Genomic DNA, 27101 nt, shown 5'->3' with positions numbered 1-27101 from the left:
TCAACATCTTGATACCTTCTATTTGTTTTTATTAATGAATGGAAAATATCTCTGTAGGAAGATGTAATCAGGCAAAAAGAAATTGATAACTAAAATCTGGCAAAGTTACGGCCATAGAGTGACGATTTCTCTCTTTTGAGATCATTTTATTAGTCTTCTTTTCTCAAGTTATCCATTGTTATATTAAATTTATGCAATTAATAAAATAATGGACAGGTTTAGATGCATTTTGTGAAACGACACCCTTTATATATTGTATATTTCTATAAAAAAGGATGTAAAAATGATTATCCGGAAAGAAAAAAATCAAACTAGTTATGAATATCTCCCTTTGCTTTCCACAAAATTACCTTAATTTACAGTTAGAAATAAAAGATCCAAACTCCAAAGCACTTACCTAGTTCCTGTATTTTCTTCTAAGATGTGAAAAGGGAGAAAAAAATAAGCTCAAAATGGAAAATGATTGTACTCAAAGTCCACACAATATTATTTCAGCAAGAATTTGAAAGGAAAAGGACTTTTAATTGGCAACTCAAAGCAAAAAGGTGGCATGTATTCTCTGCTTCTGTAAATTTTCCACCTCCCACCTCACTCTTGTACATAAGTTTGAACCTAGGCCAACATTCTCTAGAATTTAATGCGAATATGTCCAAATGATGTCATGTGTATTATTAATATAATACATTCTTATATTCTTTCTATTTGGAAATGAAAATAGAAAAACATCCAGGGCTATTTGACAAAAGTGTTAGTATATCATCCAAGTTGGGAGCTATTTTATAGCTAATTTCACACACTAAAAAAGTGAGCTTTCTTTTATCATTTATTTAATTACATACTCAAAGGATTCATTGAGAAGGAAAAAGTAGCAAAATAACACAAAAGAAAAGCTTTGCTTGGGATTAATGAACAGAAGACACTACTTGTATGCAATAAAACCGACAAATATGGCATATTATAATAGAATGTGAAAGGTGAGTATACCTATAGAGAACTGAGGTTATTAAATATCTATAAGACAGTGAACAAGAAGAATTGGTGGGTCATGATCATATTCATTTTAGTATTCAATAATTAACTTTATGATTTCAGGTTAAAGGTGCAGAATTCCATTAGATTGACCACATTTAACAAAATTTTTCATTCAGAAAATCCTTGTTGAGATGGTTGAAAGTTACTAATTTTATCGTGAATTGTGGCATGCTCCAAGCTGATTAATTTGGGTATCAATTACCTCAGTACATAAGACCCAACACAAGGAGGGCAGTATTTAAAACCCAAAAGAAACATTACTGAATAAAAGGAGGTATGAGGCTATATGGTGGTATGAGAATTGTATCCAAGGAGTGTAAAAAACACAGGATACTTCCAATGGCTTAGAACTTAAGGCAGCATGACATCATGACATTAATAACTTTAAGGTATTTCTCTCAAGTATTAAAATGAAAATATTAAAAGAAAAGATGTCCCAACCCTTGACTTACCATGTATGAAAGAAGCAGAAACCCTGCGAGTGGAAAAGAAGTGCAGCATAATCCCACTAACATATGTTAATCTTCACATAGAATGGCAAGAGCTGGCTATCCCTATTTTGCCCCTCCCCCTTTCCTATACCCACTGGTAACCACTGGTTTGTTCTCTATATCTGTAAGCCTGTTTCTGTTTTGTTATATTCATTTATTTGTTTCATTTTATAGATTCCATTTGTAAGTGATAACACACAGTGTTTATTTTCCCCTGGCTAACTGATTTCACTTAGCATGATACATTCTGGGTCCATTTACAAATGCGATACCACCTCACACCTATTTGAAGGGCTATCATCAAAAAGACCACAAATAAATGTTGGGAGGATGTGGAGAAAAGGGAACCCTAGTGCATTGTTCCTGGGAATGTAAATTGGTGCAGCCACTATGGAAAACTGTATGGAGATTTCACAAAAAACTAATAATAGAACTATTATATGATCCAGCAATTCCACTCCTGAGCATTTATCTGAAGAAAATGAAAAAAGTAATTTGAAAAGATACAAGCACCGCAATGTTTACAGTAGCAGTATTTAAAATCGCCAAGACATGGCAGCAACCTAGTGTCTATCAGCAGATGTATAGATAAAGATGATGTGGTATATATATATTATAATATGTATATTATATGTAATATATATCAGCAATAATAAGATGGAGATGTTGCCTTTGAAATGTCAGCATTTTTTCCATTTAAAAAAATCCAAACAAAAGATATTCTAATCCCTTTTCTCTGAACAAATTTTGATGTCCAAGAGGAGGGGAGGCGGGTGGCAGGAGGTGGTAGTGAGTTGCTTTATTCTCTCTGAGGTTTTAATTTTTCCAGCTTTATTGAGATATAGTGGACATTTAAAACTGTGTAAATTTAAGTTGCACAATATGTCGATTCACACACTTCTAGAATGCAAAATGATTACCACCATAGCATCAGCTAACACCTCCATCACATCACACAACTACCATTTTTTTTTGTACGTGTGTGGTGAGATTAAGATGTACTCTCTTAGAAACTTTCTAGTACATAATACGATATAATTAACTATACTCCCCATGCTGTACATTGGATCCTCAGAACTTATTTGTCTTATAACTGAAAGTTTTTACTGTTTGACCAAACATCTACTCATTTCTGTAAGAAGATATAATAGAGAAAAGACCATCTCTTCAATAAATGGTTCTGGGAAAACTAGACAGGTACATGTAAGAATGAAATTATACCATATACAATAATAAACTCAAAATGGATTAAATACCTAAATGTAAGGTCAGACATTATAAAACTCTCAGAGGAAAACATACACAGAAGACTCTTTGATATAATCACAGCAATAAATTTTTTGACCTACTTGCTAGAGTAATGAAAATTATAATAAAAAAATAAATAGATGGGATCTAATGAAACTTAAAAGCTTCTGCACAGCAATGGAAACCATAAACAAAACAGAAAGCCAACCCTGAGAATGGGAGAAAATATTTGCAAATGAAGCAATCGACAAGTGATTAACCATCAAAATATACAAACAGTACATGCAGCTCAATTAAAAAAAAAAAACAACCCAAGTTAAAAATGAGTGGTAGACTTAAATACACATTTCTCCAAAGAAGACATACAGATAGCCAACACAGGAGAAGAAGCTGAACATCACTAATTATTAGAGAAGTAGAAATCAAAACTATAATCAAGTATCACCTCATACCAGTCAGAATGGCCATTATCAAAAATTCTACAAACAATAAATGCTCAACAGGTGTGGAGGAAAGGGAATGCTCCTATGCTGTTGGTGGGAATGCAAATTGATACAGCAACTACAGAGAACAGTATGGAGGATCATTAAAAAATTAAAATTGAATTACCATATGACCCAGTAATCCCATTACAGGGCATATACCCAGAGAAAACCACAATTGAAAAAGATGCATGCACCCCAATGTTCACTGCAGCACTATTTACAGTAGCCAGGATATGGCGGCAACTTCAATGTCCATCAACAGAGGAATGGATAAAGAAGATGTGGTAAGGTATATATTAAAATATTACTCAGCCAGAAAAGGAACAAAATAGTGCCATTTGCAGAGACGTGGATGGACCTAGAGACTGTCATACAGAGTGAAGTAAGTCAGAAAGAGGAAAACAAATACCATATACTACCAGTTATATGTGGAATCTACAAGAAAAATGGTACAGATGAACTTATTTGCAAAGCAGAAATAGAGACACAGATGTAGAGAACAAACATATGAATACTATGGGGGAAAGGGAAGGTGGGATGAATTGGGAGATTGGGATTGACATATATACACACTATGTATAAAATAGATAGCTAATGAGAACCTACTGCATAGCACAGGGAACTCTACTAAATGCACTGTGGAGACCTGAAAGGGAAGGAAGTCCAAAAGGGAGGGGATGTATGCATATGTATGGCTGATTCACTTTGCTGTACAGTAGAAACTAACACAACATTGTAAAGCAATTACGCTTCAATAAAAATTAGTCAAACAAAAATTAGTATAAATAAATAAATAAAGATTCTAAACACTTCTTAGGAATGATTATCTAACATGTACTGTACTTTTGTATTAATGTATCAATATATAAAATAGGTTCATCCCTGGAATTATTAGTAAGAGAAGATGAAATTTCTCCAGGAAAATTATTTCTAACAAAAATTATACACATGGGAAAGGAACCATTTATGTATGAGACTAAATCAAAACAATTTAAGCAATGAAAAGACCTAAAAGGTTTAACTTTTGTTATAACCAATAGAATTACTATATGGTGTACTCTAGCAAGAAAGAAAAATGCATTAATCCAAGAGAGGAAATTATCTGTAGGGTAACAGGAGCAGGCTATTACAAAGATGAATAACACTTATTCTTAAGTCTGAAATAATATTGATAATAAAAAGAAGGTATTACCATTCAACATAAGACACTAGTGAGCAGTATCCTGTAAACTAGTCCAGAACCAGAGGAAGAAAGACAAAAATCAGGCTGACTGAGTTGCCCTGGTAGGAATGAGGGTCTAAGAATATCAATATTCCTGATATTACAAGAAAAACACAGCATTGAATATGTGTGTAAAAGTATTAAGGGTAATACACAGCAATAGAAATGAACTTAATACTACTGAATTGTACGTTTTAACTAGCTGAGATGGTAAATTTTGCGTTATGTGTAATTTACCAAAATTGTAAAAAATAACATGAGAAAGTATAAAGAAAACCAATAAATATATATACTGAGGGTAACCACAAATAAAATGAAACTTGTATGTAGTTTATAATAAATAGCAATTACTCAAGGTAAAATTAAATTAGAAGGAGCAAGGGGTAATTGTATTTTGTTAGCAGTGATTAGCGGCTGTAGATGTTATTGAACAAAAGGAAGAAAAGATCTGCTTGTGCTTTTTCATTTCGTTTTTATTTTATGTAAAAGTTCTGTGTTGAATGTCATTGTGGAATCTTCAGTTCTCTGAGGACACTGTCCCCATGGTTGCATGTTTCAGGATTTTTGCCAGAAGGTTACACAAAAGATTCATAAGTGACTTTAAAACCCGATTCCCCTAGCACTCAGGTTTATTCACTGGATTTTCTGTTTGGGACATAAAACAAACATCAATGTTGCTACTGTGAGAAATTCTCACTTCGTCTAGGAAGGGTCGAATATCACGTCCATCCACACTAGAGAGAGTTCCTGATGTTCCCCCAGACCTTGGGGTCACAAATACCTTTCAAAGGAACACAAACGCCTTGGTAAGAATGTCTTGGCAACATGTTAGAAATGAAGGATCAGATCAATCAGAGCCATCTCAGAGCTGCCTGTGAGGTGAGTGTGGGTCCATGAGTAAGAGTGACCAGAAGTCCACGTACAAGCCTATTCAGACATATTCTTCTTCATCCTCTAACTCTCAGGATGTCCAACGATAAATAACCAACTGAAACCACTACATCTGTGGTCTTTGTGAGACAGAACATTATGATCTCTTATAAACAGTTTGACATGTCATGCCAAAATCAGAAAGATAGGAATAATTAATTGAATTTTGTTAAAAGAAGCAAGAGTTCATAATTTTGAATTGACTGAGGATTCTGACGAGGCTGGGTTTTGCACTAAAAATAGAGGGCGACTTAAAAATAGGTGAAATGAAGGACTTCTAGAAGCAGCTTTGAATGGGATATTATCTGTTGAGATGATTAACTCCTTACAATGTTCAGTTCTCTGAAAGGCAAGAGGGGTAAACAGGTATCAGTCAAACAACAGTGTCTATTTTTCAAGATATTAGAAGGAAAGACAGGGCCTGAAGTTTCCAGAGTTGTGTAAGGCACCAACTAGATGTCTCAAGACTGAAGAAAAGAGAGGTAGGTGGGTTGTATACACAATCCTTTTCTATATCTTGAGTCTGTTATGCTATTTAATTATTCTAATTATTTAGTCTTTATTGTTAATATTTGTTTAGTTTATTGTTACATGTGTGATGGTCACATATTTGGAAGAGCCCCCAGCTCATCCTAAAACATGTTTTTATTTGTTGTTTTTTTTTTTTTTTTTTTTTTTCTGACACCGTGTCTTTATTTACCACAACCGAGCTTGGGGAATGTGGGGACAGTAACTTAACCTTAGCTTTCATCACATTGCTTTCTCTTTCATTCATTCATTCTAAAGACTTACTGAACATCTGCTAGGTGCCAGCTTTCTCACTGCTTAACATTCTCTCCTTTTCTTTCTTTCTTTTTTTTTTTGTTATTATTATTATTATTTTTTTTTGGGGGGGTACACCAGGTTCAATCATCTGTTTTTATACACATATCCCCATATTCCCTCCCTTCCTTGACTCCCTCCCCTTGAGTCCCCCCCACCCTCCCCGCTAAAACATGTTTTAAAACAAGGTCAGTGCTCCTTTTCTTTAATGGAGGCTGTAAAGTCTGGGAGATTTATTATGGGAAATGGGCACATGATTAGCTCCCATTTCTGCAGAAAAGGAATATTTTAAAGCAATCAAGTGACACTGTCACATAGCTAGTTAATTGGAATTTCTAAAAGAAATTGTTTCTTCTCAATAAATTTATTGATGGCCTGGAACAAAATTTGGAGAGCAAAATCATTTCAGCAGGTGTTAGTGTGTTTACTTGGTGTTGGTGAGGAAGAACCCCAAAGCAGCTATTGGTCCAAATCCAGAATTTGAGTCCTTAATCTCTGGTGTTGATATACTTCTGTCAGGTATATTGAGGAAGCATGAATAAAAGCCATAAAAGGAAAGCTATTTCTCTGCCAAATATGGTGATAGGTCAGTTAGTACTTTTTGGCCGTAATGCAAGTGTTCCATACGTGCTGAGTGGATAGGTTACAGTGTGGTTTGAGAGCCACCTGGAACATTTCCTCCACCAAATGTAAAAGCCAACAAGAATCCCTGGACTTAGAGACAGAGTAGTTTTAAAATTGATTCCATATATTAAGCAATAGAAATTGATCTAGATCTAAGGGTAAATATCATCTAGAATTAATTCTATATCTCAGACTCCTTCAGTTCTCTTCTTATTACATTAAATGAGATTTTGAATACAGTGTGAGCATAGGGTGTGACAAAACACATAGGTCTTAACTGCTGTTTGGGAGCTTAGGAGACTATTTGGAAGAGCCTAGACAGAAAATAGAGGAACAAATCACTAAATGCCAGATATATAGGTCAGAATGAGCAAACAGATGGAGTCACAAGGAGGGGAAAAGCACAAATGGTTAGATAAAAATGCTTTCCAGACAGGTAGTCCACGTAAGATAACTACAATACTGGACTCTCACCACGGTGTGTTTTTAGCACTACTCCATAACTCCAAGACCACCAAGCAAACAAATAAATAAAACTTCCCAGTGTTTGAGTCAGGGAAACAGCAAAATTACGTGGAAATACTGCAGTGTCAATAGAGCTTCAAGATAGGGTTATGCTAAGAAAATTAGATCTCAGTTGTTAAGGTAGGGCAATCAACGTTGGTTTTTGGTTTTAGTACAGTGAAGAAGGACTAAGGCAAGGGATGAACACAGATGCAGTTGATAAGGCATTGCATTTTGAACATGTTTGCTTAGAGGGAGTGTGAAATTGCCAGGTGAAAATGTTTCACATTTAAAGAGATCATATCTAATATGCAGCATTTGAAAAGTATCAAATTTTATTTATTTTTTACTTTTTTAACATGTTAAGATTTAATAGGCAAGGTTATTTATGGACTTGAAATGTAAGACATGAGAATAGCAATAGGAATCCTGGCAGTGTAAGTGAGAAAGATATTCATTTTAGAGACCATGAGGACATAAAATTATCAAATTTTAAATGACAAATTGACTTCATGGGATTTCATCAATTTCCAGGAGAAACACAGAGATAAGCAGAGAAGATGATTTAGGGGCCAAGTGTGAGAAATAGTAATGTTATAAAGAAGAATAGTAGAAGAGGTTCTCATAAGGAGAAAACAAAAACCAGGAGTGTGGAAATTATGAAACAATGCATGTAGAACAACATAAATAGAGGGAGTGAATGATAGTTTCAAATGTAACAGAAAGTGCAAATGGGCTACACTTCATTGAAACTTAAAAAATAATAGCTAAAATAGCCAAGTGTGGTTTCATTGGAGTGGTGTGTTCAGAAGCCATATTGGAAGCAGTGAGGAGTTGGTTGGATGTCTGGATGGAGTTAGAGAAAATTATGAGAAGCTAAGGATGAAAGTCAGACTGGAGAATGTGTTTACTACTTATAGAGCTGATTATAACATCAGTGACTTGATCAAAAGGAATCTGAGTGTTTTAGTGAGACAAATATCAGATATAATTATAAACATTAAGAATGTTAATTTGTAAGCTGTGTACAAAACATTTTTCACTCAGTGAATCTGGTATGTATCAAAAATGCTCTCTGTGTTGTGTACCAAAGTGGGAAATCAGTGACAATCAGTTAAAGGCAAAAACAATTTGAAAGTGTCTAGGGAAAGACCTTGGAAAGGGATTTTTAATACAGGGACTGTCCTTTGTAGATTGAGTATAGGTTTGGTCATGGCAGTGGAACAGAGTCCTCAACTTCTTTGGCAAATGATATAGAAACCCGTATGCATTTTCAATTTATCCAGGAAAAAAACCCTTCAAGCATATAATTAAACTTTGTGATATTTCAATTAGTGATAAAGGAAAAATTCTTAGAAAAAATGATATCCTGAGTTCATAATTTCATTGCTTCTAGGAGATAAATGTGCTATGAAAAAAATGTATACCAAGGCATAAATTAAAAGAATAGCGTATATTTAAAAAAATATCATGGAAAAAGTATGTTTTACTTAGACAATATATGTAAAGAATCTCTAAAAAATGAAATGTTTGTTTCAAAAACAGGTTATCACTATTTAGCAGAGTTTTAAATCGATTTGGTGATATTTGTATTTATTTATTTTCAAATAGAAGTATAGTTGATTACAGTGTTATATTAGTTTCAGGTATACATCATAGTGATTCAATATTTTTATAGGCTGCATAGAAAACTTCAGAGTGCAGGGCATCAAAGGATATGTAAGTATCATGTTTGTGTGTGTGTGGTTGCATGCACATTGGACTACAATATAAAATGTGTATCTTAGCATATTTTGTGGTCAAAAATGTTTGAAAGCCAAGTTTCTAGCCTAGAAGTGACATATCAACAGAGCTTACAGCACGAATTATTTAAAAATACTCATTTTCAACTAAAAGAAGATACATGCAAAATACATTGGTTGACTTTTCTACACAAAATCGATTGTAAAACATTTCTCTCAACCTCTTCTCAGATCTTACCTCCCTCAGTTTTACATGCAGACTGTACAGAAGTCAGGACTCAGGAATGAGAACCTCCCTCAGTTTTACATGCAGACTGGGCAGAAGTCAGGACCCAGGAATGAGAAACCACACGTCAGTAGTCAGTTTCATCCTCTTGGGATTAACAGATGACCTGCACACGCAGACTTTCATTTTCGTATTTCTGCTCATCACCTACATGTTGAGTGTGACTGGAAACCTCCTCATCATCACCCTCATAGCAGTGGATTCTCATCTTAAAACTGCGATGTACTTTTTCCTCCAAAATTTTTCCTTCTTAGAGATCTCATTCACTTCTGCCTGCATTCCGAGATTCTTGTACAGTATATCAACAGGTGACAGGACCATTAGCTATAATGCTTGTGTATCCCAACTATTTGTTACATATATGTTTGGAATAACAGAGTTTTTTCTCTTGGCCACCATGTCCTATGACCGCTATGTAGCCATCTGCAAGCCCCTGCATTACGTGAGCATCATGAACCAGAGGGTCTGCAGAATGCTGATCTTCTGCTGCTGGATGACCACTTTCTTGATCGTTTTTCCACCATTTTGCTTGGGACTGGACCTGGAGTTCTGTGACTCTGTCATTGACCACTTTTTCTGTGATGTTAATCCACTCCTGAAGATCTTATGCTCAGATACATGGTTCATCGAGGAGATGACTCTTGTTGGCTCTGTGTTGATCTTTATTCTGACTCTTATGTGTATGGTCTTGTCCTACATGTTTATCATCAGAACAATTCTAAGATTCCCCTCTGCCCAGCAAAGGACAAAAGCCTTTTCCACGTGTTCTTCCCACTTTATTGTGGTTTCTATCACCTATGGCAGCTGCATCTTTGTCTATATCAAACCTTCATCCAAAGACGAAATGACCATTAATAAGGGAGTATTAATAATCACTACTTCCATTTCCCCCATGTTAAACCCATTTATTTATACTCTGAGGAACAAGCAAGTGAAACAAGCCTTTAATGACTTAGTCAAAAGAATTTTATTGCTCTCAAAGAACTAGGGGAATGTTGAAATCAGGATCCCTAAATAATTTTCTTATGTGCTTATCCTATTTGGTCTCTTCCTGAACTAGATTTCGTCTTCCATTCAGTACTGACCCTGATCAAATCACCTCTATTGTCCCCTTATAAACCAACCTCTTTGAGAATTACAACCATTATGAAAAAATGAAAACAGTTGTTTCAGGAAACCAAAGTATGACCTCACTCTCAATCTTCATTCCCAGTGCTGAAAGGACTGCATATCATTTCTCCAAATTTACTCAAATAAAGAGAGAAATAATATTAAAAAGAAAGAATACTATTTCCAAATGTAATAGGGAAAAATTCTCAAAACCCCAAAGCACAAGTATATTTTAAAGTAAGGAATAAGTATAAAGATTTAGAATTTCAAAGAAGTCTTTACTAATAAGGAAACTTTAAAATTACAATTTACATGTTTATTGAATGGATCTAATTCAATATAAAAGTTATTTAAAAATTGCCAACAGGACATAGATTAAATTAAAGTGAGAAATGCATTGGTAATTGATGCTAAGGATTTAAACCTTCATTTAAATTACATGAAAGAGATTGGTACCCACAAGTTTATCAGTAGGTATAGCTTACTGATAAAATGGTTTTTTACTCACCACCGTGCCATTGTCTCATACATCAATATTATCAACAACTGACAATAGATTCTCATATTCAGAGTGTGTTCGTGTTTCCCTGGTTCACATAAATATGTTTTTTTTTTTGTTTGTTTGTTTTGTTGTTTTTAACAATTAGGTGTGTGAATCAAAATCCAACAAAATTCTCAGTCACATTTGGTTGTTATATTACTTACAATGCTTTTTCTATTCCTTTATAATCCTTTTTTTACCTTAATTGATGATGAAATGAGGTCATATTAGTGTAGAATGTCATTGATTATTTAACTGATGCTTCCTTACAGTATCACTCAATTTATTTCTCTAAAACCAAATTTCTTCTTACATAGTATTTAAATTTGATTAATGATAGATTTAGATTCATATTATTGGCAAAAAGAGTTGTTAAGCAAGGCTGTATGCCTCCTATTACAAGATGTTATAAGCCTTATAAAGTCTGCTGGACCTACTTTTGGTAATGCTTAGATTGATCAGTGTATTCAGGTATCAGCAGTCTGATATGTCAATTATAAATGTCTGCATCAAAATTTCACAAATTTTTTTTGCAAGTATGACACATTGTTTAGATCTGTTAACATTAAGATGTCCAAACTATTGTTTTCTTTTGTGTTTCTATGAATTCACTACTTCTTTGATAAACTATTTGATTACCTGAAACTTAATATTTACAGGTAAACAGGTTAAATATGTGGTTCCTTCTCTCCTTTATCAGTGTCCTGGGGTAGTAATTTGATGTCCTAGAAACTTTCGCTGGTCATCAGTCAATTTTCTTTTATAATGCCCTACCCTCATGCATCCTGTATCTTCATATGATATTTTTCTGCTTCCATTTCTTCTGACACGAAAAGATTTTCCAGGCTCAATTTGTATGTTTCCTCACCCTAACCTACAAACTCTTTCTCCAAGAGGCCCTGGTTCCTTTCAATGGGAAATAGCATTTAGAAACTACACCCTGCTGCCAGAATTGCTTACAATCTAACATGATGATGGGCCCCAATTAGCACCAGAGAATCTACACCATTTACTTCTAGAGGTTTAGTTTCTCCCCTTAGAATGGACTCAGAAAATGGACTCTATTTTCGTGGTTCTACCTACTAAGAGGTGGCTCAATATACTAGACACAGATGCAAAACTTAATAGCTGCTATATTTTCAATAAATTACAGGAATGTGTCTGTTCAATATTTAATAACTAGTACAAGACTTTGACTGTTTTAGATGTAAGTATTCTACCCCCTTTTGTTGTCGAACCCAGGTTCATGTGCCCAACCCGTGCTGAGGCCAAACAAGCAGACACATCAGAGTTTGGAGTGGAGAAAGGTTTACTGCAGGGCAAGCGAGGAAACAGGGCGGCTCATGCTCAGAAGACCTGAACACCCCAGCTGGTTTCAGGGAAGCAGTTTTTAAAGGCAAGGTGGGGTGGGGGGTTGCATGGTGTCTGAACAATTCTGTGACTGGTTGATGGTGAGGTAACAGGGCAGTGTCACAGGGGTTAACATGATCAATCCTCAGGGTCCAGTAGGTCTGGGGCTATGTGCTCATGGTCATCAAGTAGTTAACTTCTTCCTTTGGTGGGGGTTTTAGCATCTGTAAAACAACTCAGGAAATGTGCATCAGATCCTGTTATCTAGGCACTTCAGAGAGGAATGAAAAATTCTCTGACTGCCATAGGGCTGAATTACTGTTTAAATTCTTACAAGTTCTGCTGGTGCAACTGCTATTTTTGTCCCTACATATTCATATTTCTTTCAATCTTTAATTCTTGGGCCAAGCTTTTGTGACTCAGGGGAGGCTTGGGGGACTACAGGTTCTCTATAAACAAGAGGCAGGCAGAATAGACAGGGGGAGGTCTTGGTCCCATAAAGGCCCCATAGAATCCTTCACAGTTACATATATACATAGTGTCTGTAATCACATTTTTATTTGCAGATTCAACTATTTGACAGAAAACATAGAGTGACCTTGGAATCAATACTACATTATGTATACTTCTTCATATCTTGCATTATAACACTACCCCCAGTATTACTGTATGTGAAAATGCTCAGTTGACAACCAAACATTCAGATCTACTTGCTACAGAATGCATATTTGTTCCAAGCTTCCTAGTTTTAACAGAACCTGGGATAGCTATTTTTTAAAATCAAATTCTCTCTTAATCTCTAAGAAAAACTTGAATATAGGTATCTTCCTCTTCTCATGATGATCTTAGTAATCAATCTTGGAATAATTTTAGGCAGTAGCTAAGTGTGTTAGCTAGTTTTTCTCAGAGCACCTATGTATAAATACACTATAGAATGAAAAAAATATGTAGAAGCTAAAAGTTGAGAATTGTGCTTTATTTGGTGGCCTTACTGAGGACTATAAGCTCAGCATACATACTCTCAGCTCTGAGGAGCTGTTCCAAAGATGTAAGGGGGGACCCAGGATATACAGGAGTTCTTGCTGAAAACAAACAAACATGCAGTTGTTTGTTCAGTAATCAAAAGAGTACTGCTAATCACAAAACCTAGACATCTCGAGTGAATGTTTTCAGTGCTTTTCTCTGTGTGGGAAGATGCAAGAGTCTGGGCTCATTGAAATTATTTCTTTGATATGCATCTTAACTATGTAAGGCCAGTAACCTGTTTTCTCCACTCTGAATTGTGTTCAGGGTGCACCTTCAGGGGTGGCAGAAATGGCTGATGACTTGATGGCTGCAACATATTTTGTTTACTAAAATGTCAGGTGAAATTCTTTGTCCACAAAACTAAAATTTAGAGCTTTGGTTTTGACAGGCATTCTACAATATGTCACATTTGTAGATTCTCAAGAAATAATTTTCATCTTATCTTTATTATTGACTAAGGTATAGGATTATGCTATGGAACATATTTTCAAACTCATGTCACCATATATATTAATACATTTTTTGTTCTATTAATACAGCCAAATTTGTAAATTTCATATAGTAGGTTTTAAAGAGATTGAACTGAATCAGTCTAAGAAATATTTTCCCCTACTCTCAGATACTCCTATAAACCAATTCAAAATTCCAAAGAAATATGTAGGCTATTTTACTATAAAAGCAAATAATAGAAGTGCAAAAGCATGCAATTACACATTTTACATGACCCATTTTTTGACTGGGTTTTAAAGAAAATTCAATACCTTATCTTTTGCAGAGACTCTCAATTTGACCTCTGGCATTCATTTGATTTTTCCTTCAATAAGTTGCAAACATCACTTTTTATCTTATGGAATTTGTACTCACATTTTCTTTCCCTCATCTCTTTTGCTCAAAGTATAGCAATACTTTACGTTAACATCGACTTGATTAACAGGAAGAAAAAAATGCTACTGACGCCACTGACCTTTCTGAGATTTAGCCTGTAGCACTATCATCACCAGTAACATTACCAAAGTCTCGATTAACAGTAATAGAACATTAAAGTGCAGATTAGCATTATATGGAAAAATAAGTATTACACCACAATGAGGAATTTTTAGATAGAGAAAATAGCTTTATTCAATCAGGAAAATTCTGTGGAAGAAGTAGAATGTACTTTAGCCTTTGAAGTAATTCAAGGAAGTAATTCCTTACATTATAATTTAACTCACAGGCATAGGTAGACAATATGTCTTTCAGAAATTCAAAAATTTAGAATTTTAATTAAAAACATTTACATTTGCAGTCATACAGAATTTGATTACTATTTTTCTTATTTATCACATAAAGAAGGATCACAATTTATTATCCTACTGAGTGAAAAAGTATTTTGTAAAAATTTATAAATTATACCTTACTTTATAATTTGTACAATCTACTCACACATAAAAAAATATGACACTTATGAAGCACAATATTCTCAAGAGCAGAATGCTATATCTATTATAATTGAACTATTTTCCTGACTAAATAATTGATTTTGTGGTTTCTTTCTTTCTTTAGTCATTTTTTGTTCTAAAAATATGTTTCCAGCTACAAACATCTTATACCTATGCAAGTTCTGGAAAAGTATCTAAAATATAAGCTCATATACAGCGCATGAAAACATTTGTTTCAGACAATGTGTTCTGTGAAAAATATCACATTTAAAATTTTGCATTCCTGAAATCAATAAAACAATAGGTTTGTAGAATAGAATTTCTAGCAAGAAATGATAGCATGGAAGGAGGCCCCAAATTGGCTGAAATTGCTAATATAATCTAAAAAAAATACAGACTAAGAGAAACTAAACCAAGATTAAAAGGTCACCATGTATATTCCTTTTTGTTCTCCATACTTCGTAGAATTTTTTCACTTGTTTGAAGCAAACAGAAGTTTTTGGACCATGTCCTTAAAGGCCTGTTTCACTTGCTGGTTCCTTAGGGTATAAATGAAGGGATTCAACAAAGGGGCAACTGAGGTATTGAGCACAGCTACTCCTTTGCTTAAAGTTACTCTATCATTTGCTGAAGGTTTTATGTACATGAAGATGCAGCTTCCATAAGAAAGGGAAACTACAATCATGTGGGAAGAACAGGTGGAAAAGGCTTTGGTCCGTTGCTGAGCAGAAGGGAATTTGAGAATTGTCTTGATGATATACCCATAGGAGAGAAGCACTAACATCAGTGTGACCATCAGTGTCACCAGAGCCAAGAAAAAAGACATCAGCTCTAGGAAATGTGTATCTGAACAAGAGATCTGTAGGATGGGAGAAGAATCACAGATAAAATGATCAATGACATTGGAATCACAGAATTCCAGCTTGAGCCCTAAGATCACTGGAGGAAAGACAATCAGGAAACCAGTTGCCCAAGAGCTGAGTACAAGGTGGTAGCAAACTCCGTTGCTCATGAGAGTGGTGTAATGTAGTGGTTTACATATAGCCGCATAACGGTCATAGGACATAGCAGCCAGAAGGTAAAATTCAGTTACTCCCAAAAAGATAAAAAAAAATAACTGAGTCATACAACTTGTATAGGAAATAGTTCTGTCCTTTGTCACAAGGCTCACCAAGAACCTTGGAATACAGACAGTTGTGAATGAGATTTCTAAAAAGGAGAAATTTCGTAGAAAGAAATACATGGGCGTCTGAAGGTGGGAATCCAGCAGAGTGAGAGTGATGATGGTTAAGTTTCCTGTCACACTCAACACATAGGCACAAAACAGAAGGAGGAAAGCTACAATGTGCAGCACAGGGTCATCTGTCAGACCCAAAAGAATGAACTCTGTCTGCATTGAATGGTTCCTCATTTATCTCGAATGGGTTTTATCAAAGATAGACAAAAACAGGTAAAAAAACAGCTGTCAGAACTGGCAGAGAAGAAAAGATAGTAGCTAACATTCATTGACACCAACAATGTGCTAGGCACTGTGTTTGGGGATGTACATAAATTTTCTTGTTAATATCCAACAACCCTCTTTGAGTAGAGGGTTAATGTACCCGCTTTTTAGAGAAACAAACTGAGGCTCAGATTAAAGAGTTTGTGTGGGGTATATATCTAAATCTCAGCTTTCCAACAGAAACCTGGTGAATCTTTAATGAAGATAAGTGTACAAGACACAACTGGCACAATCCATCTGAATCCCTTAGATGAGATCTAAGCATTTGTGTCCCTACAAAGTTTACAAATTCATAGCCTAATGGAGAAGTACTGTGTTAGTAATTCAGTTGGAAGTTGAACTGCAGACCTTTTAAATTCAACCCCTTATTTCTTTTTAACTTTATCGTAATGGGTATTCACCACAAGGTCTTAGCATTAAGTACATTAATAGATTTCAGAATGTTTTTGAATTCACTTCAAATCTATGGAAATTATGCATGAGAATGGCACATATACTTTTTTTTAAGAAAGGGAAAATGACTCACATTTGTTTAAGACACACTGCAATATATATTACTGCTTCAAGAATGACAACAGTAAAGAACATAATTCAGAATCGTTGCCAACTGGGTGGCAAATCAGAAAATTACAGGTGGGACCTAAAAATCATAGCACATAGTCACAGTATCTCAGAGCTAAAAGAGAGTTCATAGATCACTTGCCTGATCTTGATATAAATCTAAAATTCTCTCTGCAAAATTAAGGAAGGTATCTATTTATCAAGATTTTCCTTTTAGGAATACAATTGTGATAGTAGATAGCTTTTATAAATAAGAAAAACTTCAGAGCATCAATACAAAGAAAAGGGAGAAATCATTGTATAAATTCAAAAACATTGAAACTCTAGTAAGCACATTTTAAATAGTGGTTTTTAAATCCCTAAACACATTTTAGAAACCAGCTACATTGTTTTCAAGACATATACTAAGTGTTTTTCTTCTTCTTCAGAATGTTTTGTTTGCCCGATTGTAGGTGAGTTGGACTACTTCCATATGAAGTTTGCCATTAACATGATTCCTGAGACAAAAACAAACACACAAACAAACTCCCAAAGCACAAAGAAGTAAAAATATGCATTTTCTCTGTTTTAGAGTTATCTTTGTGAAACTTAGAATTGCTGCTGATGACTTTTTTTCTCAATGTGGTAAACTCTTCATCTATCTTTTAAGATCTATCATATACCTAAAATGTTTTACCATTTCATGTTTCCTTTCCTTAGTCCCCATGTCAAAATTTATGCCTGCCCAGAACAGTTATGTATTGCTTCCTTAATAGTTTTCACCTAGTTTGATTTAAAATAATAAAATCTAACCTAGTCCAGAGGGTTCGTCTGAATATCACAGTGCTTTCCAGAATCAAGTGTAAAAAGATTTTGAGTAATTAATGATATCTTATGTGTCGAAAACTGCTTTGTATTATTGGCTGCTAAATGAAAATGATCTGTTCTTTTTCACATCTGTTCTCATGTAATCAGCATCTTGATACCTTCTATTTTTCTTAGTAATGAATAGAAAAATATCTCTTTAGGAAGATGTAATCATGCAAAAAGAATTTGATAACTAAAGTGTGGCAAAATTATGGCCATAGAGTGACGATTTCTCTCTTCTGAGATCATTTCATTAGTCTTCTTTTCTCAACTTACCTGTTGTTATATTAAACTTATGCAATTAATCAAATAAACAATGGATAGGTTTAGGTGCATTTTGGGAATAGGCACCCTTGTATTTTATATTTCTATACAAAAAAGATGTAAAAATGATTATCCAGAAAGAAAAAAACCAAACTACTTCTAAATGTCTGCCTTTGATTTCTACAAAATAACTTTAATTTACAATTAAAAATAAAAGATCCAAAGTCTAAAGCACTTACCTACTTCCTGTATTTTCCTGTATTTTCTTCTAAGATGGGAAAAGGGATTAAAAATGAGCTCATAATGTATTATGAATATACTCAAAGTCTAGACAATATTTTTTCAGGAAGAAGTTGAAAGAAAAATGACTTTTAAGTTGCAAGTCAATGCAAAAAGGTGGCATGTATTCTCTGCTTCTGTAAATCTTCCACCTCCTACCTCACTCTTGTAAGTGAGAATTTAGGCCAACATTCTGGACTTGGGTAATAGAAACTACTTTATTTGGTTCTAAGCCGAATAAGATAAATTCTCTAGAATTTAGAGTGAATATGTCCAAATGATACCATATGTATAATTAATATAATACATTCTTATATTCTTTCCATTTGGAAATGAAAATAGAAAAAAATCCAGGGACCAGGGATATTTGACAAAGTGTTAACATATCCTCCAAGTAGGGAAATATTTCATAATTTCACACACTAAAAAAAATGAGCTTTCTTCTATTGTTTATTTAATTATATACTCAAGGGACTTACTGAGGAGGGAAAAGAAGCAAAACAACACAAAAGAAAAGTTTCCTTTGGGATTAATGAACAGAAGACACTAAATGTTTGCAGTAAAACTGAGTTGCATAGCACATTGTAATAGAATGTGAAGGGTGAGTATATCAGTAGGGAACTGAGGTTATTAAAAATCTATGACAGTGAGTGAACAAGAACAATTGGTGGGTCATGATCACATTCATTTTATTATCCAATGATTAACTTTATGATCTCAGGTTAAAGGTATAAAATTCCATTAGATTGACCACGTTTAACAAAATTTTTCATTCAGAAAATCATTGTTGAGATGGTTGAAAAGTTACTAATTTTATCATGAATTGTGGCATGCTCCAAGGTAATTAATTTGGGTATCAATTACCTCAGTACATAAGAACCAATACAAGGAGAGTAGTATTTAAGACCCCAAAGAAACTTTATTGAATGAAAGGAGATACGAGGCTAAATGATGATATGACAATTGTATCCAAGGAGAGTAAAAAATGCAGGGCACTTCCAGAAATTAAGGAAAAATGACATCCCAACATTAATAACTTTAAGGTATTTCTCTCAAGTATTTAAAACAAAAATATTAAAAGAAAGGATGCCTCAACCCTTGACTTACCATGTATGAAAGAAATAGAAACCCTGTGAAGTGGAAAAGAAATGCAGCATAATCCCACTAATATACCTTCACATAGAAGCTGGCTATCCTTATTTTGCCCCGCCCCTCTTTCCTCTTCCCACTTCCTGGTTACCACTAGTTTGTTCTCTATATCTGTAAGCCTGTTTCTGTTTTGTTAAATTCATTTGTTTCATTTTATAGATTCCATATGTAAGTGATAACATACAGTATTTATCTTTCCCTGGCTGACTTATTTCACTTAGCATGATACCCTCCAGGTCCATTGACAATGAGATATCACCTCAGGCCTGTCAGAAGGGCTACCATCAAAAAGACCACAAATAAATGTTGGGAGGATGTGGAGAAAAGGGAACCCTAGTACACTGTTGCTGGGAATGTAAATTGGTGCAGCCATTATGGAAAACGGTATGGAGGTTCCTCAAAAAACTAAAAATAGAACTATCATGTGATCCAGCAATTCCACTCCTGGGTATATATCTCATGAAAATGGAAACACTAATTTGAAAAGATACATGCATTCCCAATGTTTATACTAGCATTATTTACAATTGCCAAGATATAGAAGCAACTTAAGTGTCTATGAACAGATGAATTGATAAAGAAGAATATATATACAGTGGGAGATTACTCAGCCAGAAAAAGAATGAGATGTTGTCTTTGAAATATCAGCATTTATAACATTTTAGAAAATCAAAACAGAAGATTTTCTAATCCTTTTTCTCTAACAAATTTTGATGTCCAAGGGGAGAGGAGGAGGGTGGCAGGAGGTGGTAGTGAGTTGCTTCATTCTGTCTTAGGTTTTTTTTCCAGCTTTATTGAAATATAATTGACATATAAAATTGTGTACATTTAAGTTGCACAGTTTGTTGTTTTCATACAATTATATATTGCAAAATGATTACCACCATAGCATTAGCTAATACTTCCATCACATCACATAATTAACATTTCTTTTTTTGTGGTGAGATCATTCAAGATATACTCTCTTAGCAACTTTCTAGTACATAATACAGTATTATTAACTATAATTACCATGCTATAATTACATCCTCAGGACTTATTTGTCTTATAACTGAAAGTTTGTACTCTTTGACCAAACATCTGCTTATTTCTCCCAACTCCCTGCTAACCACCATTCTATTCTCTGTTTCTGTGAGTTTGGCTTTTTTGGATTCCACATGTAAGTGATATCATAAAGTATTTGTCTTTCTCTAACTTATCTCACTTAGCAGAATACCCTCAAGTTCCATTTATATTGTCACAAATGGCAGGATTTCCTTCTCTGTCATGGCTGTATAATATTCACACACACACACATACATAGACACACACACACACGTATATTTCTCCATCTTTTATCCATTTATTCACAGATGGACACTTAGGTTGTTTCCATATCTTGGCTACTGTAAATAATACTGCAATGATAATGTGAGTGCAGATATCTTTTTGAGATCCTGATTTCATTTTCTTTGGTTATACACCCAGATTGGCATTGCTAGATCATATAGCAATCCTCATTTTAATTTTTAATTAGTTTTTATTGGAGTATAGTTGATTCACAATGTTGTGTTAGTTTCTGCTGTACAACAAAGTGAATCACTTATGTATATATACATATATATAACTTTTTTAGATTCTTTTCCCATATAGGTCATTAGAGAGTACTGAGAGAGTTCCCTGTGCAATACAGCAGGTCCTTATTAGTTATCTGTTTTATATATAGTAATGTATATATGTCAACATCCCAATCTCCCAATTTACCCCTCCTCCCTCCCTCTGGTTAACCATAAGTTTGTTTTCTACATCTGTGACCCTCTTTCTGTTTTCTAAATAAGTTCATTTGTATCATTTTTTTAGGTTCCACATATAAGCAGTATCATATCATATTTGTCTTTCCCTGTCTGACTTACTTCACTCCAAATGGCAATCTCTAGGTCCATCCATGTCATTGCAAATGGCATTATTTCATTCTTTTTTATGGCTGAATAATATTCCTTTGTATCTGTCTATTCAGTTCCTCTACCCACTTTTAAATTTTTTTTCTTTTTTTTACTATTGAGTTAAATGAATTTTTTACATACTTTGGATATTAACCTCTTAGATATATGATGTGCAAATAAGTTCTTCCATTTAGTAGACTGCCTTTTCATTTTGGTGATTGTTTATTTTGGTGTGCAGTAGTTTTTAGTTTGAAGTAGTCTCAATTTTTAATTTTTCTTTTGTTGCCATTTCTTTTAGTGCCATATCCAGAAAATTGCTGTCAAGACCAATGTCAAGGTGTTTTTTGCCTATGTGTTCTTCTAGAAGTTTTATGGTCTCAGGTCTTAAGTTTAACTCTGTAATCCATTTCAAGTTATTTTTTGCAAGTAGTATAACATAAAAATCCAATTTTATTCTCCTGCATGTGGTTATTCAGTTTTCCCAATGCCATTTGTTAAAGAGACTATCTTTTCCCCTTTGAGCAATCTTGGCTCTCTTGTCAAATATTAGTTGACTATATATGCAAGTTATTTTATTTCTGGGCTCTTAATTCTATTCCATTGGTGTACGTGTCAATTTTTATGCCTGTACCATACTGTTTTAATTATTATAGCTTTGTAGTATAGTCTGAAATCAGGAAGTGTGATGCTGCCAGCTTCCTTCTTCTTTCTCAGGATTGCTTTGACTATTTGAGGTCTTTTGTGGTTACATGAAAACCTAAGGGTTTTAAAAATATTTATGTGAAAAATCTATTGAAATATTGATAGGGGTTGAATTGAATATATGGATGGTTTTGGGCAGCATGGAAATCCAACAATATTAATTCTTCCAATCCATGACACTAAATATCTTTCCCTTAGTTGGGTCATAATTTATATGGCAAAGGTTAAAGGTAAAGAGACAATTCTAAAGGCACCAAGAGAAAAGCAAAGAGTCATATACAAGGCAATCCTCATAGGGTTATCAGCTGATTCCTCTGCAGAAACTTTGTAGGCCATAAGGGAGTGGCATGATATACTCAAAGGGCTGAAAGGGAAAAACCTGCAAACTAGGATATTCTAGCAGGATTATCATTTAGAATCAAAGGAGAGATAAAAGATTTCTCAGACAAGAAAAAAAAAAAAAAAAAAAGAATTCAGCAGAACTAAACCTGCCCTGAAAGAAGTGTTGAAGGGTTTTATCTAAATGGAAAAGAAGTAAGAATCCATAGGCAAGGAATATCCTAATAGGAAAGGCAAATAAATAGCACGGGTTGAAGATCACTTAAACAAGACAGCATGTAGATTAAAAGAAAAAAATTGTAAAAGCAATTATAGCTACAACAAACAGTAAAGGGATAAGCATGAAGAGGTAAAATATGACATCAAAAATGCAAAATGTAGAGAAGAGGAGAAAAATGTAGATCTTTTAGAATGTGACTTAAATGCCTATCAGTTTAAATCAAGTAGGTATAATTATGGGTCATTATACATGAACCCCATGGTAGCCACAAGTCAAAACCTACAATAGATACACAAAAACCAGAAAAAAAGGAGCCCAACTGTAATATTAAAGAAAATTATCAAACCACAATAGGAGAAACAAAAAGAAGAAGAAATGAACAGAGAAGAATTCCAAGAATACCTGGAAAACAAGGAATAAAATGGCAATAAATACATACCTATAAATAATTACTTTAAATGTCAAAGGACTAAATGCTCCAATCAGAAGACATAGGGTGGCTAACTGGACAAAAGACAAAACAAAACAAAAAACCCCAAGATCCTTCAATATGCTGCCTATAAGTGCCTTCAGCACTAATGACACACACAAACTGAAAGTGAAGGGATAGAAAAAGATATTTCATGCAAACGGAAATGACAAGAAAGTGGGGATGGCAATACTCCTATCGCTCATGACTTTGTTTTAAAGTCAAACTAGACTTTAAAACAAAGGCTATAACAAAAGACAAAAAGGGGCATTAAATAATGATAAAGGGATCAATACAAGAAGTGGATATTATACTCACTAACATAGCTGCACCCAATACAGGAACAGCTAAATATATTAAGCAAATACTAATAGGCATAAAGGGAAAAATGGACAATAATATAATAGTAGTATGGAACTTTAACTTCCCACTAATATCAGTGGACAGATCATCCAGACAGAAAAGCAATAAGGCAACATTGGTCTTAAATGACACAATAGACCAGTTGGACTTAGATACTTAGAGGATATTACATCCAAAAACAACAGAGTACATATCTTTTCAAGTCCACATGGAATGTTCTTGAGAATAGATCACATACTAGGCCTCAAAACAAGTGTCAATAAATTTTTGATAGATATTATATCAAGCATTTTTTCTGACCATGAAAATCTGAAGTTAAAAATCAACTACAGAAAGAGAAATGGGAAAGGAACAAAGATGCAGAGACTAAACATGGTACTAAAAAACCAGTGGGTCAATGATGAAATCAGAGGAAATTAGAAAATACCTTGAGACAAATGAAAAAGGAAACATTCCAAACTCTGTGGGATGCAGCAAAAGCAGTTCTAAGAGGGAATTTCATGGAAATACACTTCTTCCTCAAGAAACAAGAAAAATCTCAAGCAATCTAACTTACTACCTTAATAATTAGAAAAAGAAGAACAAATAAAGCCCAAAGTCAGCAGAAGGAATTAAAGCATAAAGACCAGAGAGGAAATAAATAAAATAGAGATAAAAAATCAATGAAACCAAGAGCTGGTTTTTTTGTTTGTTTGTTTTTTTAGGATAAATAAAACTGATAAACCCTTAGCCAGGATCACCAAGAAGAAAGAGAGAGGACTCAAATAAACAAAATAAGAAATAAAAGAAGAGAAATAATAACCGTACTAAAAAGATACAAAAAATCATAAGAGGATACTATGAGCAGTTATATGCCAACAAATTGGACAACTTGAAAGAAACAGAAAAATTTCTAGAAATGTACAGTCTGCGAACACTGAATCAAAAAGAAAAAGACAATTTGAACGGACCAATCCCGAGAAGTGAAATGGGATTTTTAATTTAACAAACTCCTAGCAAAGAAAAGTCCAGGATCAGATGGCTTCACAGGTGAATTTGACCAAACACATTAAGAACTAATACCTATCCTTCTCAAACTATGAGGGTGAGTCAAAAATTATCTGCATTCTGGTTGTAGAATTTATAGAGGTTTTAATATAACCGGAGTGGGGATAATTTTTGACCACCCTTGTATTCCAAAAAATTAAAGGAGAGGATACACTCCTAAAATCATTCTATGAGGCCACCATTACCCTGATACTAAATTCAATGACACTACAAAGAAAGAAAATCATAGGCCAGTATCTTTGATGACTATAGATGCAAAAATCTTCAACAAAATATTAGCAAACTGAATCCAACAATATATAAAAAGGGCCGCACAGCATGATCAACTTGGATTTATTCCAAGGTCACAAGGATGGTTAAACATTTGCAAATTAACTAATATAATACATGTATTATACCACATTAACGAAAGAAAGGATAAAAATCACATGATTACTTCAATAGATGCAGATCAAGCATTTGACAAAATTCAACATCCATTCATGATAAAAACTTCCATCAAAATGGGTATAGACGGAATATATCTCAAAATCATAAAGGTCATTTATGACAAACCCACTGCCAACATCATATTCAATGCTGAAAAGCTGGAAACCTTCCCCCTAAATTCAGGAACGAAACCAGGATGCCCATTCTCTCCACTTCTATTTAATATAGTATTGGAAGTCCTGGCCAAAACAACCAGACAAGAAAAAGAAACTAAGGCCTCCAGATTGGAAAGGAAGAGTGAAACTATCATTGTTTGCAGATGACATGGTGCTTTATATGGAGAACAAAACTATTAGAACTAATAAATGAATTCAGCAAGGTTGCAGGATATAAGATTAATACACAGAATTCAGTTGTTTCTATATAAAAAAACAATCCCATTTAAAATTGCTTCAAAAAGAATAAAATACCTAGGGATAAACTTTTTTCAAAGAACTCAACCAAATAATCCTAAAAATTATATGGAACCAAAAAAGACCCTGAATTGCCAAAGCAATCTTGACAAAAAAGAACAAAGCTGGAATTTTAACACTTCCTGACTTCAGACTATACTACAAAGTGATATTCAGACTATACAACAAGTGATGCTGGGAAAACTGGACAGCCACATGTAAAACAATGAAATTAGAACATTCCCTCACTCCATATAAAAAAAAAAAACTCAAAATAGTTTAAAGATCTTTATGTAAGAATGGAAACAATAAAACTTCTAGAAGAAAACACAGGCAGAATATCTTTGACATAAATCACATATTTTTTTTGGATTTGTCTCCTAAAGTAAAGAAAATAAAAGCAAAAATAAACAAATGGGACCTAATTAAACTTAAAGGCATTTGCACAGCAAAGGAAACCATTAACAAAATGAAAAGACAAGCAACTGAATGGGAGAAAATATTTACAAATAATGTGACTGACAATGTATTAACATCCAAAATACACAAACACCTTATACAACTTAAAAAAAAAAAGAACCACCAAAAATCAAAAAACAAACCAAAGAACCAAATCAAAAAATAGGCAGAAACCGGAATAGACTTTTTTCCAAAGAAGACATACAGATGGCTAACAAGCCCATGAAAAGATGCTCAACATGGCTAATTATTAAAGAAATGCAAATTAAAACAATGAGACATCACCTCACACCTGTCAGAATAGTCAAAAAGTCTACAAATAACAAATGTTGGCAAGGATGTGGAGAAAAGGAACCCTTGTACATTGTTGGTGACAATGTAAATTGGTGCAGCCAGTATGGAAAAGAGTATGGACGTTTCTCAAAAGACTAAAAATAGAGTTACCATATTACCCAGCAATTCCACTCCTCACTCTTGCATATGTGTCTAGAAAAGATAAAAACATTAATTAAAAAAGATGCATGCACCCCAATGTTCAAAGGAGAACTATTTACAGTAGGTAATACATGGAAGCAAGCCAATGCCCATCAACAGATGATTGGATTAAGATATGGAATATGTACAATGTGGTATATATATACAATAAATATATAATTTTTTTGCCATTTGCAGTAATATGGATGGACCTAGAGAATATTATGCTTAATAAAACATGTCAGACAGAAAAAGACAAACACTGTATGATATCACTTAAATTTGGAATCTACAGAAAAATGAATGTGTATGCAAAACAGAAACAGACTCACAGATATGGAAAACAAACTTGTGGTTGTCAAAGGGGAGAGGGAATGGGGGAGGGACAAATTAAAGGTATGGGATTAACAGATACAAACTACTATGTATAAAAATAGTAAGCAACAAGGATGGATATACTGTATAGCACAAGGAATTGTAGCCATTATCTTGTAATCACCTATAATGGAGTATAATCTGCAAAACTATTGGATATGCTGTACATCCGAAACTAATACAGTATTGTAAATCAACCATATTTCAATTAAAGAATATTAAAAAGAGAACTACCAAATGTCTCAGCAATTCCACCTCTGGGTATTTATCTGAAGAAAACTAAAACACTAATGTAAAAAGATACACGCACCCCATGTTCATTGCAGCATTATTCACAATAGCCAAGATATAGACACAATCTAAGTGTATGGATAAAGAAATTGTGGTACATGGGTGAGTCAAAAATTATCTACACTCTG

General features: G+C 34.0%; 2 protein-coding genes across 2 annotated transcripts; one reads left to right on the top strand and one right to left on the bottom strand.

Moving 5' to 3' along the window:
* Positions 1 to 9438: 9438 nt before the first annotated feature.
* Positions 9439 to 10374, top strand: LOC130833555 (olfactory receptor 6C2-like). Its single transcript, XM_057703302.1, has one exon. It carries the CDS (start codon positions 9439 to 9441, stop codon positions 10372 to 10374), a length of 936 nt encoding a protein of 311 aa, XP_057559285.1.
* Positions 10375 to 15303: 4929 nt separating this feature from the next.
* LOC130833234 (olfactory receptor 6C75-like) lies at positions 15304 to 16242 on the bottom strand. Its single transcript, XM_057702655.1, has one exon. The coding sequence runs from the start codon at positions 16240 to 16242 to the stop codon at positions 15304 to 15306; it is 939 nt and encodes a 312-aa protein (XP_057558638.1).
* Between the last annotated feature and the right edge of the window lie 10859 nt (positions 16243 to 27101).

Source organism: Hippopotamus amphibius, chromosome 12, assembly GCF_030028045.1.
Source record: "Hippopotamus amphibius kiboko isolate mHipAmp2 chromosome 12, mHipAmp2.hap2, whole genome shotgun sequence".
NCBI classification, from domain to species: Eukaryota; Metazoa; Chordata; class Mammalia; order Artiodactyla; family Hippopotamidae; genus Hippopotamus; species Hippopotamus amphibius.
The sequence above is the reverse complement of the archived record's forward strand: the minus strand, read 5'-3'. Positions and strand labels throughout refer to the sequence as shown.